Source organism: Sinohyriopsis cumingii, chromosome 17 (genome assembly GCF_028554795.1).
Source record: "Sinohyriopsis cumingii isolate HCF-2022 chromosome 17, ASM2855479v2, whole genome shotgun sequence".
Taxonomy (NCBI): domain Eukaryota; kingdom Metazoa; phylum Mollusca; class Bivalvia; order Unionida; family Unionidae; genus Sinohyriopsis; species Sinohyriopsis cumingii.
Window position 1 is genome coordinate 40275334 of NC_142977.1, and position 14378 is coordinate 40289711.

At 34.4% G+C, this 14378-nt stretch overlaps 1 protein-coding gene across 1 annotated transcript in view; it reads right to left on the minus strand.

Moving 5' to 3' along the window:
• LOC149778474 (uncharacterized) overlaps positions 1-14378 on the minus strand; it is a 96521-nt gene that overhangs the window by 66316 nt on the left and 15827 nt on the right. The window contains exons 7-9 of the mRNA XM_089939336.1: positions 7820-8056; positions 4235-4302; positions 2629-2770 (exon numbers count right to left, since the gene is read on the minus strand). Of these exons, the coding sequence (XP_089795462.1) occupies positions 2629-2770; positions 4235-4302; positions 7820-8056 (447 nt within the window). The remainder of the gene's footprint in view (positions 1-2628; positions 2771-4234; positions 4303-7819; positions 8057-14378) is intronic.

Here is a 14378-nt window from a genome sequence, read left to right on the forward strand (position 1 = left end):
ATATGCAGTAATTGTGACATCTTCTTCTAGAAGATTCCATTGTTGGAGTCTTGATCCTAGCTATTCTGCCTTGTTCTTTGATAAGTCCAAATCACGAATCAGGTCATTTAGTTCTTCCTGTGTTATTCTGTGTGGGGTTGATGATGCACCACAGTGAAAATCTGGATCACTGCATGCTGATGGACCAGGAGAAGAACAGGTCGACTCACCTTTGTCTTCGTCAGATGAATCAAGAGAATATTCTGCTGGAGGTTCTGGAATAGGAAGTCCCTCACCATGTGGAACTGGTCTCAATGCAGACGGAATGTTTGGGTAGACTATTCTCGACTTCTTTCGCTTCGTTATTCCGCCGGAAAGAGGAGGAACCAAGCAGAAGTAACAGTCATTTAGGTGGTTGCTTGGCTCTCTCCACACCATTGGGACTGCAACGGCATTGATGACCTTTTGCAATTCAACCACTGTGAAAGCTGTGTTGTACATGTAGCACAGCATATATGCGGAGCCCAAGGCTTGTCTTGGTCACCAACCTTGCATCCGAAGTAAAGATGATATGCCTTCTTCACTTGAGAATTGATACTTTTCTTCTGGTTGGCAAATGTCACTTCCCCACAAATATAGCAAAAATTGTCCGCGGTATTAACACACTTTCGAGGCATTACTGTTCTTTATTGTACGTAAATGGATAAAATAATAAGTTTTATGTAACAGTAGCTTGAACTGTCTCGCACAACGTCTAAAATATTTTAAATGCTGAACCTATCTGATTGGGCTTTATATAGTACACTGCTTACGTCAGCTTCAGCAGCCGCCTGGCATTAGTATAATAGGCCTACACATGTATAGCACACTGCTGACGTCAACTTACTTCAGCAGCCGCATGGCATTAGTATTGCATTGCATCAGAAAATGATGCAATCAACTGTGGATGATGTGAGCATGATGGTATTATGCAATGTTACATCATTATTCCGGATGTTGCTGCAGTCCTACTGGAGAAATTTACACAGTGAAACATAGAAAATGAGGTATATGAATATCTTCAAAACGAGAGCCAATACAAATTTTTCACGGTTATATTCGTGTTCGGCACACCAAAATACTACAGATTAGGGCCTTTTCAAGTCAGTAATGATTTCACTGTTGACCAGTGTAATTAGCAGATTAATAATCCCTGTCTGTTATCCTTGAAACTTGTAGTTTGTTATTCTGGAAATATCAGTTAATTTTCATCAATCTGATGTGGAACTAATTTTGTGCGCATGTACACATAGCACAGCAGAACATGTACGGTAAACAGCTGACATTACCGTAAGAAATCTTCTCATTCACTGTGTCACAAACTTTAGGTAGCCAACGTATGTGAGCATAAAATAAAAAGAATATTTGCTTGAAACGAGTGAATAACGGATATATTTCATCTCGTGGGTTAAAAACTCTAGCATTTTCACTCGTGGCTATGCCACTCGTGAAAATACTGAGTTTTTCACCCACTCCATGAAATATATCCGTTATTCACTCGTTTCAAGCAAATATCCTCTATTTATTGAACTGATTAAATTTCAAAATAATACTAATGTTGCAGACTGCTACATTTTTTAAGATTGATTCTGGACTTTAGAAGCTTAATTGATGAACGGTCATTAATTAAACATATTGACACTTTTCAGAATCGTAATATAACTAAACCATGTATTGAAAACTTACTTTACAACCGCTTTTGTCAACCCTGGGTTAAAAGTCGAATTCAAATCTAAAATTTGATTTTTTTTTGCCGTTTATTTTTAAGGTTTCAAATATTTTTGTGGTCCAAGACACAAACCAGTTACAAGTCTATCTCCAGGGTAAGCATAACATTTATAAAAAAATTGGATAAAGTATGCTTTGAGTTTGTTTCTAAATGAAACAAAAATAAAGATAAGGGCTGTTCCATTTAAACATACCTGGTACCCTGGGAAGGCAGTTTTATAAAAATATATGCCAGGGTACATTGATTTCACAATTTCACAGAGTTCATAATAAAATGATAAGAAAATTCTAAATTGCATCTATGGGTGAGTACCCCCCTTTAAAGTGCCTTCACTGGGTCCCATGTTTTTTTTAATGGAACAGCCCAAAAGTGAACATTAAAAAAGAAATTAAAAAACAAATACCTGTAAGTGCTAAGAAATTTGCATGCTTTCTCAACTGCTATGCTAGCCTAATGAAAAACCGTGCCTACAAAAAGTATTTTTGTGGTGTCATGGTAGAGCCATTCATCATTTTTTAAAAATTCTTATGTTTTTTTGTTTTCAAAATTTAGCCTTCCTTCAGTTATTTTTTCAGGTTTTTTAAGTTTTTAAGGTCAAAATGAAATTTTAGGCTTTTTGAGGTTTTTGAGGTCATTTTCTAACCCTGTCAACCTATCACAGATTAGCAGCTATGCAATAACCAAGCCAACACTAAGTATTAACTGGAATTTTACAATTATTCGACTTAAGATTTCTTTTTATAAATTGAATAATTCATGGATAAAATTACAGGCTTGAAATTAATTTCTATTAAACTGCAATCCAGTTTTTATCGCATGCTGTAAATAACTATCACTGACCAACTAACAGGTACACCAGTTGATTTTACAGCAGAACCTACCATCTTTGTACAGGTGAGGCACTGTTGGGTGAGAGTACTCCTCTGCTATATCTGGATTTCCGATGAGACGGGTTACAATAAATCGAGACAATCCAAACACATCGCTATTGGACTGCAGTGGGATAACTTCTCCATAGATTGTCTACAAGAAATTTTTAAACTGAAGTAGTACAGAAGAGCAAGTCAGTGGATATAAAAAATTTTTGATAAAAATAAGATAAAGTGGATGGTGGGTGACCAAGTGTGTAGAATATTAAGAAAAAAAATATTGAAACAAACAATCTCATTAACAACAAATGTTACTCTGCCACCTAGCATGATACTTATAACCTTTGACCTAATTTCTCCAAAATTATTTCAGATCTTTCATATAAGCTATGTACTAATTTGGGTGACAGTTTAATCTGCATGGAAAGATATTAAATGTCAAGGTAACTGAGACAGTTCGAAAGTGATGTTATATTGACCAGTTAAATTTAAAACTGATGGCTGGTAGGGCCCTTCAAAAAGTTATTTTTCATCCACCTATACATTTAATGCCAAAATGCCCATCAAGCAAACAAGAATTTAAAAAAAAAAAAACATAAAATATCACAAGTTTACAGCAGTCAGATAAAGAGAGACCAAATGAAAGAGGAATAGACAGTATAACTACTTCATATCTCGCAACAATACATAATTTAAAATTGAGTAAAACAATTTATTTTTAAATTTAAAAAAAAATTTAAAATATAAAAAAAATTCTGGACATTCTTGGATAAAAAAGAACTACCAATTATCAGCTTATTCTGGCCAAGATAACACTTTTCAAAACTATATTAATAAATAAAGCTAAAAACCATGTGAAGAACTTTTTTATACTGGAGACTTTCACTAGCCTTAAATTAAAGAATGAAGACCCACTATAAAAGGAACTGGACTGCCCCTCTAGTACATTCTGAATTTGACTTTCTTTGAGAAAACACCTTCCAACCATGATCGAAGTAGCTGTTAGACATTGGAAACTACCTGATATGGTGATTAACACATAAAGCTAAACAACCATATTAAATATCTGGCCAAGTTAAATGACTATAAAGGATTGCTAATTAGCTTACAATGTGCGGTTTTCTTATTATATCTTCTTTAATGTTTTTAGGGATCAAAGTTCCATATAACCAACTAATCATAATTCAAATGCTGTATATACCCAAACTAGTGACCAACCAGTTTTGAACCAAGCCCTTATATTTTAGGACTGGTGGGCATTTACTTTTGTATTCTGAATTTAACTGGCAAGGTGTCCAATATGTGGGTTCATAAATCTACCATTAACATCTATGAATGTTATCCTCTTTCTAAGACACTACTGAAACTGAAAAATAGAGAGATATAGAGTAACTCCCAAAGGCACATCAGAAACTCATGTAGTCAAATGGGATAATTTTATTATGGATTTTATTGCAACAAATGTTGATATTTTCCAATCAGAAATCATGTCACATATGCTGGTGTGCTACAATTCTGTTTGACAGCAGAGAATGACATACAAGATAAATAGGTAAAAAAACATTACCTACATGTTTTTTTTTTAGACAGAGAGATTGTGTTTGAAACACTGTCCTACCTCAAGCCCTATCCTGAGCCAAAGAGGATTGTATGAAATAATCATGTCCAGAATTCTCTGCTTCACACCTGGAATATACAAGAAAATGAAGATTTATTGGAGTCCTGCTAAGTATGAGAAAGGTCTGGTAAATAATGCTGATTTATGTAGTTTTATGTATATTTAATTTTGTTTTATTTGACGGCTTTTTTAATGACAATGTTATGTATATCTGTATTTTGTACTTGATCTTGTCCAAAATCAAGTTCCTATGCACCTGACCAGTGACATTTATTTTGTAAACAGCATAATAAATAGGTAATATTTTTCTTTGAGTGTGGATTAAATATTCAGATCATTATTAATGTAAACATGTTTACCTGAATTTGAGTTAAAAGATACAGTCTTGATTCTGGCCTTAGAATCCTCTAGAATAGAAAATTCCATTAAGTGGCAAGAGTAGTTTCAGAAAATGGTAATTGCAACCCAGGTCAAATAGATGGGTATGTAATCTTGTTTACTAAAGAATTACTCATTCTTGCCTTAACGTCTGAAGCAGATCCAATCTTACTGCTGTATTCAATTTTTCATTTGGGTGGATTTATTTATTCAAATTATTTTTCACTGGAAATACAAATTGCTTATCAGTATTATTCTTGGACTTGAACATTAATCTGGAATTATAATGAATTCAGACAAGAACATTTTGGATTATATTATTGTGCATCTTTGCTAGCCAAGGTACTGATAACCCTATCTTCACCCTGGCAGGTCGAGCAGATATAATCTACTGGATTTCATGAGTTGCCTCCCTTAGTATGTAATGCCAACAAACCAATAGCATGTAACAGTGGTGCATTGCACATCACCAAAAATGGTGGAGGTAATTGACTTTCAAAGGATACTTTGGAAGTTTAACATTGAAAGTATGACTAAGTACCAGAGGGAAGCCATTACAGATGCATTTGGGTGAAAGGTATGTGTACAAACATGACCAGCAGTAGAAAATTGCTTATTTATCACATCATTCAAGTTGAGTGCTCCCCTTGTCTCAATTATGCAGGAACAGTGTTCAAATTTGAACAACTTAATTTTTATTGGATGCGGTGCCCTGCTGCAGCATCCAGTGAAATTCACAGACCTGAAGCACAGAAATATCTGCTCAATAAGCTAAGTTGTAGACAGGGTTATCATATCGGAACCTTGGCTAGTGAAGACGATTATTGTGGTACATCAAAAGACTCTAAGCACAACATATACTCCTGTCCACTGGTACATTAACACATTTGAGACTATGTGCACATCAACACATTCAATACTGGAAATTACTTGGAATACCACTGAAATTCAACTGGAACTTTCTACATTTTGGATTTGTGATAAAAGTTTTAGGACTATTTGGGATATAATTCAAAACACTTTAAGTTTTCAAATTTTCACTTTGTTTTGTAGGAAAAGAAATTATTTGTAGAATTTTACAAAACTTTATTTCAGGGAAATCAATTGTTTAATTTTTAAAAATTTGTTGGTTGTTGCTCTTTTGTTTTACCTAATTTAAGACCATGGAGTCATAACAGTACTGTAATGCACGATAAAAGTCGGGTAATTAATGCAGATTTATGTAAAGTACTGAAATGAAGGAAATGGGATATTAAAAAGGATCCCATGGATAACATCGCACCTGAACAGCACCATGAAATAAAAATGCTGACCCTACTACCATGATGAACTCTAGATAAGAATTTACTAAAACTGGGTATTTTACATCCTGGTTTGGAACTAATTGCTGCTTTTGAAATTCAATAGAGTATTTTGTGAACACCGTAAAACATAAAAGTTATGCTACAATGTTGAGTCTTGGTCAGTGATACAAATGCCTCTTTGAATGCATCCAATGGCTTAGTGACAAGGCTAACTCAGAGTTGTTCGATAATATGGCTCAATCTATGTAAGCGTTCTCAGTGACCAAGTACTATCATTTCAAAAGATAATGGGATGTTTGAATTGTGAATCGATAGAATAGTTTATATCGATCAAACATCAGTGCTCAAAAAAAAATTACAGCCTAACGTCCAGGTCCCATCTAATTTCAGATCGGGTCCAACCTGAATTCTAAGAGGTGTCCGTCAGGCTTGTCAAAATAAAATAATTAAATTTGCCAGAGAAAACTTTGATCATGCTGATGAAATGTGAAAATGTATTTTCAAGATGTTGACATACCTGCCATAACATGGCTCAATCTGATTAAAATCAGATCTCCACTGTCCTACATGAAGTGAAGATCTGATTTTAATCAAACTGTAACATGGCGTGTCATACTAAAAATATGATTTTGTATTCCCAAATCAACCGGACACAGTTGCAATTCGAGAAAACAGGAGGAAAAAAATCTTTCAGTATATGCCTGTTACATGTAGCATGTATAAATGATAAACAGTCATGACTGGAGGTGATGTAAAACTAACCTTTTTGACAGTTTAAATAGAAGCAATTAAAAGGCAGAGGTCAGGTATAATGTACCATTTCCAATATTACCTAATTGGCTGACAAAAGCGAGTGAGATGCATTTGAAGACTAGTGGGAGAGTCCACTGTGTCAATTTACATACAGTACAATCAGGACATGGAACAATCCAATATAGGTAAATCAAAGAGATGCTAGATATGTGTAGGAGAACAAATGTTATTACATATCATTGCTATGAATAAGAATGTTCAAGCTACATGTATTACAGATTTTTTGACAAGTTTGTGAACAGCAACAACGTTTCTTTGAAGTCTGATTTTACTACATATATAAAACCAAAGCATAATCATTTAAATTGTCAGAATAGTGTTTAAGTGTGATTCATTTTTAAAGTTGATTTAGGAAGCAATTAGCTGTGAGCAAGCCAGCAACAAAAAGTTTCAGAATTCCTGGTCGTCAGAGTTTTAGAGTTTTACTTTTTGAAGCAAGCCAGCAACAGAAAAAAAACAAAAAAAAAACAAAGGGGGGGGGGGTAATTCTTTGCAAAAGCTGCAAACCTATTGTCATACGTCAACTTGATTCTGACCAGGATTCACTCAGAGAATCCAGTAGAGAAGTTTGAATACCAGGACCATCCAGTCTCCAGTGAGTGCAGTGATGAACACTTACACTATCATTACCTTCAAAGCCTCCAATTCAACCCTATTGAATTTACTTTTGAATTGTAGCAATTGCAATGTTGTGTGACAAATATTTAAAAAAGGGGAAATTTTGGGCATATGGAAACTGGAGTCCAGGCTTGTGGAATTTCAGTCATGGCTTTCAATTTTTTCTTAAGTCACCAGCCTGAGGCCTGTCTCTAAACAAAAATTCTTTGAGCACTGACCATGCCATTATACAACATGGACTGAGCTTTTGACTGGAGCAATACAATGGCAGCTTCATGTTAATTTCTGAAACTTAAACTGTGTTGTGGAATTTAGATGCATTTACAACTGTCATTTTAGTTGAACTGAGTGGATAATATATGCTGTTTATTTTACAGCTCTGCACATTAATTTCATTGTTTTAAAAGATCACTGAAGCTGAAGGTAGCATACATGTATTGAAAAGTTATGAAAAAACCCAAAACAAACCTACCTAAATCGGCATGCACCATTTTATCTTTTCTGATGATCAATCTCTGACTCTCAACCTCTGCTTCAAGCTTCTGTATGACCTTGACAACGGATTCTGACTGGAACAGACGGCATGCAGTTCTCCTAAGACGATTCATTTTGCGGCATATGGAGTATGTCCGAAAAGAGAGTATTTCATTGGTAGGAGCCAATTTGACATTACTTCTGTTTGTATCCAAGATCAATTTTCCGGCATCAACTGCAACAAATAGTAAAAAATAAAATTTCTTACTGATATATTTTGTCAATCAATTAACTTTCATGAATGTTATTTTATATGGTTTTCCAAAATTCTAGAGGTACTTAAAAGTATGAGTTTGTCTATCACAGAAAGGCATTAAATGGCAAAGAGTAATATTTTCAATTTGTGTATTCTGGTAATCACAAAATTCACAACAGTTATTGGGTATCCTGTGAAGAGAGTGAATTTATATTATACATAATCTTAAACAATTTAACTATCAAATTAAGCAACCAACTTTTCAATTTGAGGTATGCTTTGTCACTCTTACGCATAAAAGAGACTACAAGTAAATCAGGAAGCTTACATTATACACACACACAAGTAAACTGGATTTCAACCTCAATTGTTTGCATTTGTGTAGGTAATTTTAAATAAACAGGGTTCAATTTAGTGTTTTTCCACCAATGGCACAATAAAAGTCACCTTCCCCTTTGAAAATTCATTCTGAACTAAGGTGGTGCATATAATCTCTGTATTTCAATATGCCCCCATTAAAAAAATCCGAACAGTTCAAGTAGCTATAGTCAAAGTGTCTACCATATTTTCTGGCACATAAGCCGTTGCGGAGTTTAAGTCGAATTCACTAATTTTGTAAATCTCCATCTTTCATCCGTATGTAAGTCAATTTGGACTATAGGATGAGGCCAGGTCAGTAACATGGCGTTGTATTTTACACTAGTAACCTCCGGTTTCATGAATACTAATGGCATCGTTGTATGATATTCCATAATACCGGTAATCATGAAATTGCATCACCGATGCTAACATGTTTGTGATTTTACTCCTGTACAAGGCACCGCCATATTCTTTTATCAATTGGCACAGCAATATAAACAGTCCATGCTTGTTTTAATTATGATATCCGTTGCAACAAGAGCCACATGGCTGTGCATCTGTGCATGCTATGTACATGTTAATTAAAGGTCTGAAGCTTTCACCTGATTATTCCAGTTGCAAGATTCAACTGATGACATAAACTCAGTGAGGCTAACAGTATGAGGCTATCCATAGGGAAATCAGAAATGTGAAGAAAATTAAAAGACAGATAACATAAAAATTACAAACAAAAAGTAAATACAGTGTGACCCTGCTATAGCGTGTTCCATTATAACGCAAATTCGGATAAAACGTGGTTGTGGTGTGGCTCCCGAAATTTCATATACATGTATTTGTCTTGTACACAAAATTTTTTTCTTAAAAGTACGAAAAAAAACGTAAAAACTTTATTATCATTTTGGAGAAGAGATTGCGTATGATTAATACAGGACGATCGTGGCATGGCTCCTGGAATTTTTTTAATATATTTCCTTGTACATGAAAAAGTAGTTTTTTCTTATTAAAAGTATGAAAAATAATGCATAAAAATGTTTATTCTGGGATCGCGTAGGTCTTCGCCAATGTCGCAAATTTGGATTGTTTTTCCTTATTGGCAGCAAAACATACCATGTGGCAATTTTTTTTTATTGGCGACGTTGTTGGCTGTTTAAAATTGTATATACAATCATTGGTTTGGAGTGCAGAAATTCAGAAGCCCCATGAAAGGAAGCCGCAAACTGGATATAAAATGCACTGAAATTTATATATTGTTACATAAAAAAATTCTTTGTCCATATTGACCAACCATCTAAACAGTGAATTGCTATATTATAATCTGCTTATCATGACATCTAGCATGAGTACTGTATGTTGTGAATATCCGCTTTTTTGTTGTTGACATTTCTGGTAACGGAGATCAACCAGACGAGGTATTATCTCATAATCTATCTTTCATCGGATTTTTGGCTGCTCGCTAGTAATTAATATATTTACAAAGACTGACAATTTGTATGTGGATGGTAAGTAAAGTTCCTCTTCTTTTCACTCAGAATTAAACCCTTCGGAACACTCACATTTTCTGTAATAATCCCTGTCATCAAACCAGAACACCTGCGTCTCTATCATCTGTTGACCCTTTGTTAATTTTCAGACGTATCGTGAGAGGGAGCATCACGCTGCTACCACAAATGTAAAAAAATACAATAAAAAATAAAACTATTGGTTTTTTCAGTAGGCATGGAGGGACAGTAACAAGAATAGTCCAAATGACGGCAAATTCCTTTTTAAAAATGTACCCAGATAAAATAGTTTGCTGAAATTTCAAAGGAAACAGGTTACCTTTGAAGCACCAATTGTTATGAAAATGTACTCAGCAAATGGAGAAAAAAAAAATCGGTCTCAATAATGCAGTACAATTATTTGATGTTGCCGCCGCAATAAGAAATGGGCATTTGTTTGGTTCTCCAAGGCTGTCCTTTCGTGGCGACTTCAATAACGCATGCACCCTTCATCAAAGAATGCAGACCACAATCTTTCAATAAAACAAAGAACTTTTCATCAAAGGAAGTCAGTACCAGACTTAAATGAAAGTGATGGAATCTGATGGATTTTTGCATTTTCCAATGTGACTGGAACACGTTAACTGTGTCATGAAAGTTTTCTTTTTGTAGGGGAAGCATTTATGCTTACGAACGCTACCAACGGCGGCGTAAAACGCAAACTAGCTTTTACTGACTTGGGACGTACTGAAAAGTAAATGTGCTTCGTCATTCGTTACGTGATTGTGCTACATTTTCCCACTGAATTCAGACCAATATGACCTGTGACAAAATTATTGAATATTTTAAAGCTGTGTGTGTGCATACTTTCGATGGAATCACTTGTATTGTGGATTCAATGTATATCAGGTGAGGTTCACAGGTGAGTACACGGTGTTGATACTATTCATGTTATACATTAGACATGTATATATAAACAGTATTCACATATATGGACCAATTTGTGGTTCTCTAAAATAAAGTAAAATATTATATGTCTTCTCTGTTTTCACTATAGGCATATTTCTCATTTAATATGCATCGATTTAAGATGGTAACTGTGCCGATGAAGCACGTATTTTACCGCTCGCATTTATTACCTAAACACCCTCCCCGCATTTTTTTTTGAGTACATGCATAATTTTTTTCAGCTAACTGATCTGGTTGCTTATAACACAGTTCGGTCTATAATGCGGTCAGGTTCTATAGCTCCCAACTACCGTGTTATAGCGGGATCACACTGTAATAACACTTTTTATTATACTTCAACATATCTGTGCAATGCAGTATTACATTTACACAAATGAACAGTTTTAAAATATAAATTACTTAACATGTCAATTATAACTGAAAGCACATCCATGTTGTACTTCATTTTATTGCCTGTAGTAGAACTGTTCCACATTCTAATTAAGAAAATAATGATTGAGAGTTCACTTAATCATCACTAATATCTGAAAATCCCTCAAAGTCTTCTTCCATATCAAAATTAAAAATAGTGGCTATCGCAGGGCTCAGATCATTGGAAATGTTCTCATTATCGTCTGTCTCCACCTCATCATCCTCATCTGGCTTCTCTATCCCACTGACAATTTCTGCTTTAGCAAAGCCATTCACAATAGCTGATTCAGGAACCCTGTCCCATGTATCCATAACCCAATGTGCAACCTGGGAATATGCAGCATGCCACATACATCTCGTGTTTGTGAAGCTATGCTAGTCTGCCATCATCCAATGTTCCCACAACTTCCGAAGCTCAGCTATGAAACAGCGATTAACAGAAATGTCTAATGGTTGTAATAACTTTGTCATACCACCTGAGATGATGCCTAACGATGTCTTCTTGGTTTCAATCTTTCCTGGGAAGAGCCATATTCCCACCTTTCTCTTCCACAAACTTTATAACTTCCAGCTTAAAAGACGCTGTGTAAGACTTGCATGATTTGACAGGAGGCAATGTGAGATAAGTTGTAAGATTTGTACTGGGATATTTATATGAATGATCATGACTGAAAAGATTGATAAAAAAATACATAACTCATTAAAATGTGCCAGTACTATAGCAATGAAAACAATGCCCACATCTAAATTCATTATTTACATCCAGAGAAGAGAATGGGCATCATTTCCTGTGGTTCTCTCAATTCACTTGATATTATGGGGTACCAGCAATACGGTAACTAGTATCGGTGGCCAAAGCCAATATCAGGGTTTAAACAACTGTGGCAACTGGCTTTGATTGTTGTTGGAAACCAAAGACCAATTTATCAACTACCGGTATAATCAAAGAGAGACACCAAAACGACAGCTGGTTAAAAATGATTATAGGTGATGTGCTTTAAACTGAAATGCAAAATTAAAAATGTATCATTGATGATCTATAAGTACAGTAGTCGATCTACATATGACTTTATTTTTGTTTAAACCATATTTATTTAAGAAACTTTGTCAAATACAATTATAAACATGATTTGGGGGATCCAGTAGAAAGCATAATGTACGGTATTTTATAAATAATCATAGAATGCTCTAATTAATATGGATTACATCCCTTTGTAGAATCAATTAGATCAAGGAAAAAGCTATGCCGGTAATCGCTTGCATGTGTCCAACAGTATACTGGAAAATCAATGGACCAGTTGCTAAAATGTGATCAGGAAGAATGAGGTATGGTTAAAAAGGATGAATAAAACAAAATTATTTCATATCTTTTTTAGGAACAAACAATATGCTTTGAATACAGTACATTATAGAGTATAGACCGTAAGCTATATGGCCCGGTGAATATTTTTACCAGTAACTGTTTTCTTTTATTTCATGTTTGAGAAATAAGAAAATACATGCAGAATGGGAACTAAATAATGACAGAACTTATAAATATAAATGCAGTCATATTAGTTTATAACAATTTATTGTCCAAAATCAGGTTCATGTTGTTCATGACTACAGACGCTGATGCGGTTTTCATTTTGTAAACAAATAATATATGATTAATATTTCCCTAGGAGTGTGGGTTAAATATTCAGATCATTATCAATAGTGGTAAACACATTTCTTTAGGTCTGGGTCCAGGATACTGGAATTCCCCTGTAGAAATACCTAGCCCTCTTAAGTTTGCCACATTCCTTATAATGTTAGTAACAGATTGTTCAAGAAATGAACTTTTGTCTTACATCCTGGCTCTTTTTTTATTTTATATAATCTTCTTTATTTGAGAAATTACTCATATTGTCGTGTTCAGTATTTCATTTGGGTGGAATTTATTTCTTCAGATTATTTATTCACTGGAAATAAAAAGTGCTCTTAAATAATACTCTTTGACATAAACATTAGTTTTGAATTATAGTGAATTCAGATGAATACATCTTGGTTTATATTACTGTGGTTAACTGGAAGACTGTAGGCATGTCATCACACTTTAGGGCACTGGTACATTAGTACATTCAAGGCTAAAGGCACATCAACACCTTCAGCACTGATCTTTGAACACAAATGGAATTTAATTAGAACTTTATTCATCAATGACAGAACTTTTTGGACTATCTGTGATTTAATTTGTGACATTTTTGATTCTTTTCAATTTTCACTTTGTATTCTAGGGAAATAAATCCTTTGTTGAACTTTCAAAAACTTGTTGGTTTTTGCTCTTTTCTTTTAGTTTCAGACTAGTTTAATTATAAACCATGCTCAATGATACTGAAATATGGTATTTGATCTTTGTCACTAAGTCAGACCAATTTTCATTAAGGTACATCACAATATCATTTATTGCTATTGTGGACTTGGAAAATTAACAATTCAATTTTACAATGCAAAGGCAAACATTATGTTCACCTAAAAGGCTTGCAAAGTAAACTTGGACCATTAACTACTTACAATACATAACTATTTCCAGTAGTTTTAGAACTGCCGTTCCAAACCTGATGGCTTCTTGCTTAATGTCCCAACTTGACATCTGGGTATAGTCCAATAAACCTCAATTCTGCCTTTCCAGCTCCCCCCTCCCCCAATCTGAATATTCATTATAATATTGTTCTGTCTCTTGAAATTTTTATAAGGAATGTCTTTTTCCTCTTTGTGTTTTCATTCATTGGATCCCATTTCCAGAAAAAGCAACAGCTTGATAATACAGGTGTTCTGCACACAATAAATATGAGCAGTTTAAAGTGTCTGAGGTACTATGAGTAACTCCAATGAATTTAATCCTGATCAAACATGGACAAAATAGTATTCAGATTCATTCACAACAATTGGATTTCACAAGGTTTACTATTATTCCATATTTTTATAATTTAAAGGTCATATCAGTAAGACAAAGTCAAATTGTAAGGGATGGCAGGTCAGTTATTGGCTTATGAAAAAAGACATACATTTCAATGCAAAAGGCACAACTATTTGAACTATAATTATCAGGCATCTTTATA